This window comes from Phalaenopsis equestris, unplaced genomic scaffold, assembly GCF_001263595.1.
Source record: "Phalaenopsis equestris unplaced genomic scaffold, ASM126359v1 Scaffold000002, whole genome shotgun sequence".
In the NCBI taxonomy this organism is placed as follows: Eukaryota; Viridiplantae; Streptophyta; class Magnoliopsida; order Asparagales; family Orchidaceae; genus Phalaenopsis; species Phalaenopsis equestris.
Genome location: NW_018164444.1, coordinates 66141672 through 66148489, shown reverse-complemented (window position 1 = coordinate 66148489; position 6818 = coordinate 66141672). Strand labels below are relative to the sequence as shown.

The window sequence follows — 6818 nt, the reverse complement described above, 5'->3', positions numbered from 1 at the left end:
CGCCGACCCTTGCAAGGCTTCTGCAACACCCTACTGAACCAATAGAGCTCTCATCTTTACTCTCCATAGACCAAAATCATTATTCCCGTTGAATTTCTCGATGTCGAATTTGGCGGAACCCATTATTGTGGCTCGATCCCCACTAACGTCTGAAATCCGCTCCCCTGAGCACCTACAGAATTCCGAGAGTTGTCGCGGCGTATGCTAGCTGTCGCGGAAATCCTCCTTCGTGAGATCTGCAACTTCGCGGACCGAACGACCCGCCTTCCTCTGCTCCTTCACGGGCAGTTCCTCCTCCGTCTCGCCGAACCGCAAAACCTACAGTGCTAATCCAGTCGATCAAAGCTTTCACTGCTCACCGAATCTGTCGCAATTCAGCTACCTGCGACACGATCCGCTTGCTCCTCTGTTCGTGAATATCGAACTTCTCTTCTTCGTCGCTAGCCGCGAACACCTTTACCCGGACACCTCTAGCCAAGAAGTATGGATCTTCCCACATATGACGTCAATTGTTGTGAGATATGTACTTTCTGGCATAGAAATGAAACGCAAAGAACGCAAGCAAACACAGATCGTTTACGTGGTTTGATCCAACTGGATCTACGTTCACGGGAGGGAATCAATCAAATAGTTCACTAAGGCAAAAAAAATGAAGAATTCATAGCTTATACATAGAAATGAGCCCTCATCTTCCTTCTATGGCCTCCATCTCAAGCGACACCTTGATACAAGGCCTCAAGATGCTCTCCTCCTCTCTAGCTCTCTAGCTATTCTCTCCTCCTTTGTGGTAGCTTAAGATCTCTTCCCTTGCTCTCCTAAGCCTCACACCCTCTCTATTTATAGAAGCAAGAGAGTGGTAGGTGAGAAGCGGTAGGTGAGATGTGGTAGGTGGCGGTGCCATATTACAAAATTATCCTTTTACCTTAGTTTATTAATTGGGGGTCAAAATAACAAAAACAATTATCCGTATTATCAAGAATCCCGCGCATCATGACAGGACCAAGCATATTGACGTTGCTAGCCACTCCATATTTGAAAAGGTGAATGGGAGATTTATACAACTAAGCTACATCCCGACACAAAAAGTTGTTGATGTCTTCACTAAAGCTCTTCCTTTAAGCACCTTCTCAAAGTTCAATATCAAGCTTGATCTTTACAATATCTACAACCCTGCTTGAGGGGGTGTAGAAATCTGAGAAGGTCCTGGAGGAAATTTGAGAAAATCCTCAAGGAAATCTGAAAATATCTTGGAGGATTTGATTGGTACAACTTAAGAAACCCTTGATTAGTCCCCGACAGAATATATCATCGATTTTTATATGAGAGAAGTGTCAGAATAGTCCCGACTCTTTCCAGGAGGTCATTTTAGTCCAAGCGTATATCAAAATAACAATTTAGTCCCGAGACTTTTAAAAGATTCTAAGGACTAATTTGACACTTTAATAGAGGACTAAAATAATCGTATATAAATAGTCGGGGGACTTTTTTTTTTTTTTTGACCCTTTACTCGTCATTATACTTTCCGTATAAAATTAATGTTGAAAAGTCATGCTCTACCATTAAGGAAATAATGAACATAAAAAGAGAAAAACAATTCATGATTATTCCTACAGTATAGCAACTGTTATTAAGAATGTTCGAGTGTTAATCCCCACCATTATTGTAATAAATGGTAACCACATATAGAAAACAAGCTTAATTTAAAATCACCTTTTGAATATACAACAGTTGGCTGCATGGAACCACAATTCAACATTAGAGAGCTTACATAAACATACCTCGCTTAGACCGTTGGTCATTGGGCAGGATTTCTATGTAGCAGGTGTCTCTGAACGATGTTATGACAAATATTTTAACACCATACTGGGAGATAAGACAAAAATACAGAAGCATCAGAAAATGAATAAATTATTTTTATGAAGTTACTGCCATAAGAATATAAAGTCTTATTTATGATTGCATAGACAGATTATCTTATGAGTTCTTCCACTAACTGGGCCAAGATCTCAGATGGCTGTAAAATTGGCATCAAACACGTCCAACAAATAAAAAACTCGCATTCAATCAACTGCCATTGAAGCCATTGAGCATACAAGAATAAATTGACACTGATCACGTATTTGCACTGCGATAACTAGGGCTGTCAAAACGGCTCGTTGTTCGCGAACAGCTCATGTTCGGCTCGTTCGCTAAGTTAACGAGCTGAACAAGAACAACACAAATAAATTTTTGTTCGTTCGTGTTCGGCTCATTTTGGCTCGAAATACTACTAATCAATTATATATATATCTTTGATGAGTAGTATTTTTAAAAAAAATTATTGACTACAAGGCTACAAAGATTTATAATCAATTAAAAGTATTAATAAAGAAAATAGAATAAAAATTATTAATTTAGATTCAAATAATATTTTAAATCTTGTCCCAATCCTTAACATCTTATGGCTATGTGATTAGGGTTGTCAAAACGATTTTTTTGTTCGTGAACGGCTCATGTTCGGCTCACTAAGCAAATGAGCCGAACACAAACACAATTTTTGAGCTCGAAATATAAACGAGCCGAACACAAGCTAAACCTGAGCTCGCACGTGTTCGGCTCGTTTACACCCCTAGCGATATCATCAAAATAAAACTATCTTCTCAAATACGAAAAAATGCAGATTTTAAAATTTAACTTGCATAATGAGAAAGAATATCGTATATTAATGTCAGAAAACTTCAAAATACAACCTTAAGATTATCAGGACCAGTTTGCTAAACCAATAGAAAAGGAGTCAAATGGGTTGTTCAAGCACCCTAAAGCGCATTTATTTAGGCCATCAAACACCTTTTTTGAACTTGAGCTAGCACAAATTTATTATGGTCTTTGAGAGGCTTCCCATTAAGACTCATCTAAAGCCCACTTAAAATATGATAATATACTTCTATAATTATTAAAATAGAAATACATTCAATTATTTTAGTCTGTAAAAAATCAAGTTGAGCATGTTGAGTCAAATATGAAGCAAGAGAATCAAGCTAAAAATTCATTTTGAAAATTAAATTTATGATGTCTAAAGTTAAAACTTGATGTGAGCAAACTCAATTAATTATATTTATATAACTAATTCATTATATAAGTGATTTATCAAGAAATAGTTTTATTTTTATATTTATAAGATGAAATTAGTCCAATATCTCAAATTATTTTTTAACCAAATCTAGTGTAGTGTGATGATAGGCGATGGAGTTATGTTATGTCTTTAAATAATGAATAGATTTATGGACTACCATAGAAATACATTGGAGTTAACCAATCCAAACCCATGCCCACTAGGGCCAACATAATAGGGCTTTCAAAGGAATGATATTGATGCACGGACTAATCGTCAACCCAAACCACTTAAAACCCTTCCTACAAAGTTCAAGGTGCCCTCAACAGCTTTAAAGCCAAAAAATTTATCAACCAAAGTTCAATTAGAAATTATTGTGGGCTATGATAAAATCTTTATGAAGTAATTGAAATACACTTATTGTCGATTATCAATTGGGACAATTAGTGCCAACAAGAGATTTCACTAGTAAAAGGGATGGGCATATAGCTTCAAAATGATAATACATGCATATATCAGTATTTGATCAAAGGGTGTTGGCCTTTTCTTCCCTGTGGCCCGAGTCAAAGGAAATGCTAACGTGAAAAGTTTGAGTGGGCCATTGTTAGAGAGAGCAATTTCCTCAATCTTCTCGTAGGCTTTAAGAAAAACTTATCTTTGATCCTAGTTGCAGAAACTCCACATGGACTACTCTAATCGCTTTGAGATAGCATGCACAAAATTACAGTAATTCTCTTCAAATGATGAAAGAGGACTCTCTTGTATGAAATTTTATTGCCACTTGGAGAGTTGAGAAAACAACAACAACAACAAGCCTTTATTCCACTAAGTGGAGTTGGCTGCATGAATCCTTGTTCCCCTTGTGTTTTATTGCATCATATTTTCATTTAATTCTAACAGAGTGAGAACATGTTTTATACAATATGCCTTAGTCTATTTAGGTCTACCTCTGCCTTTCTTAACATAAGTCAAATCTAAAACATCCACTCTCCAAACCGGATCATCAGATGGTCGATATTTAATATGACCAAATCATTTAAGACGACTCTCTCTAATCTTGTCTGGCACTAGAGCTACACCAGCCCTTTCACAGATAGATTCATTTCAAATTTTTATGTAAGTGTCAAACCACTCATCCACCTAAGCATTCTCATCCCAGAAACATTTAAATTTGTTTTATGCTTCTCTTTTAAAGGCCAACATTTTTGCGCCATAAAGTATTGTTGATCTCATCAGCATCTTATAACATTTTCCTTTAAAGGATACTTTTCTATCACACAATAGGCCCGAAGCATTCCTCCACTTCAACCAATCAACTTGAATTCTACTAATAACATTCCTATTTATATCACCATCACTTTGAACAATAGACCCGAAATATCTAAAACGCTCACAACTTTTACTGATTTGATCAACCATACTTACAACTCTGCCACTATAGCCACTACTAATAAAATTACGTTTCATGTATTTAGTTTTAGGTCTACTGAAACAAAGGCCTTCAGATTCCCAATATAGATCTCCATAATTCAAGTTTTTCCTGAATTCTTTCTCTAGTCTTATTCACAAGAAGAATAGCATCCATAACTAAAGCAAAAAGATATAGGCTTAAAGCTGATCCCTGATATAATCCAGCTGAAATAGAAAAATACTTGGCCAATCCTCCTTCTGTTCGAACACAAGTAATAACTCTAGTATATATATCTTTAATGACTTGAACATAAATCATATCAACACATTTCTTTTCTAGAACTCTTTAAAAAGCTTCTCTTGGAACCTTATCGTAAGCTTTTTCTAAATCAATAAAAATCATATCTAGATCCTCATTATTCTCTCTATACTTCTCTATCAACCCTCTCGATAAATGTATAACTTCCATGGTGGACTTGTCACTGACTATGAGAAAAGTGAAGGGATGCGTTAGGTAATTAACAACCATCGTAAAATTTTTATCGAAAAATCATGACACTTAGAGAGTTTAAACAATTGCCTTAAAATTTCCTAAGAAGTGAACGATCAAAAATGGTTTTGTAGGACATTGGGGCTTTGACCATGATAAATTTACCATGACGAAATGCATTTGATTGCTCTCCCCTAAGGAATTACAATGTGACCACACCTTTAGTTTCCCTACTCTAGCTAGAGAAATCAAGTGACCCAACAATACATAAAAGGAGTTGAAGTTTATTTGAACAAAAACACAATTAAAAATAATATTTACAAAACTCCTTGTGCCAATAATAATAGTATCAATTTAGTTGGCAATCAATGCAACAATAATGACCGCATCATGGAAGAGGTTCCTGGTAGTTGGCCATTCGGTTTCAACAAAAGTTATTGTAACCTCCAAAATCAATCTCAAGTTGAAGAAACATGTACGTCTCCTGACCATAGTTGTTTGAGGCACGCAAGCTTCCAAACTTCTACTCTAGTTCCTTCAAGAATTGCTTGCACGACCACCTATGATGCAAATGGCTTGTGTTAGAATATGCTTAATTTGGTTCTCTTCTATAAGTGCTTTGTTGAGGTGTCATCTTGGGTCATCATAGATGAATCCTTTTAGCTTTTTGGCCAAATCAACTCTTCGTTTAGATATCATACGTGAAAACAAAAGTTTATATTATGCCAGTGATACTTGCAGAAAACACAATACATTAATGTACCTTAGAGGCATTGCGCACATCAGCAATGGTTGTCACAATTACTTGTCATGAATTGCAACAATAATCTCTGCAGACAACACTCAAAGATGAGTAATAACAAGTAGCATGTGTTTATCACTCCCATTTTTCGAAGCTATAAGTTAGTTGGCCTAAGTTTCGCCACCTCGAGCAGAATTCACGATGTTATTGTTGCTAGCAGCAAAGGTGACATAACCTTTTATCTGACTTCGAGTCATGAATGGTTTCAACTTTCAATGGTACCATCAGTTATCCTCCATGGGACCAAAGTTGTGCTGATTAATGAGGAATAAGAAGTCACACAATTGAACCTTTCTGTATAGCTATTGGCGAGCCTAACAACTCAATTGAGGCTTCCGACTAATGCAAGCTATAGTACTATATGTCCATAATATAAATTTCCCGTTTAAATTTTTTAGAGTTGTTTACAACTATAGCATAAAATATTTAAGCTATTATTAAAAATTTATAGTGTCTCATATTCTTTAGCCGACCCCATGTAGTGGGATTAAGGTTTTGTTGTTGTTGTTGTTGTTGTTGTTGTCTCATATTCTTTAGCATAGGATTTATCTATTATAAATTGAGTGTATGTAATTAATATAGATTTTGAAAAATATTTACTTACATGTTTTTCTTTCTTTTGACAAATTTGGAGGCAAAACTACTTCTCATGATTAAAAAAAAAACATGATAAAGCCAAGCCAAAATTAAATAGGAGTTGTAGCTATTGCCCACTAAAATATTTATACATATTTATATTTAAGGGGATCAGTTATTCTGTAAATTAAATTTTCTTGTGCGAGGCCTAGCTTGTAACACTGCCGTTGCCGGTCTCAAGCCCGGATGAGAAAAGTGGAGGGTTGCGTTAGGTAGTCGACAGCCAGCGTAAAACTTGTCGAAAAAATCATGACATGAATCCTTTTGATCATTGTGTAAGTGCTAGGGCGTCCCCTGGAAGCGACGCGCTGTATAGCCTGAATACAGTGAAAAGTGTGCAAGGGCCGCTACACCGGAGCCCGGGTGTAGTGTTAAATAAGCAAGGGTTC

At 36.2% G+C, this 6818-nt stretch overlaps 1 protein-coding gene across 7 annotated transcripts in view; it reads right to left on the bottom strand.

Moving 5' to 3' along the window:
- The window catches only part of LOC110039550, a 52167-nt gene that overhangs the window by 9015 nt on the left and 36334 nt on the right, over nt 1-6818 (bottom strand). For 5 of the 7 annotated variants that reach the window (XM_020744655.1, XM_020744651.1, XM_020744653.1 and 2 more), the window contains one exon: nt 1779-1863. The exons of 1 other annotated variant lie outside the window; for it this stretch is intronic. In XM_020744655.1, coding sequence (XP_020600314.1) covers nt 1779-1863 — 85 coding nt within the window. Of the gene's footprint in view, nt 1-1768; nt 1864-6818 lie in introns of all 7 variants that reach the window. One more of the 7 variants, XM_020744656.1, reaches the window with a different exon arrangement.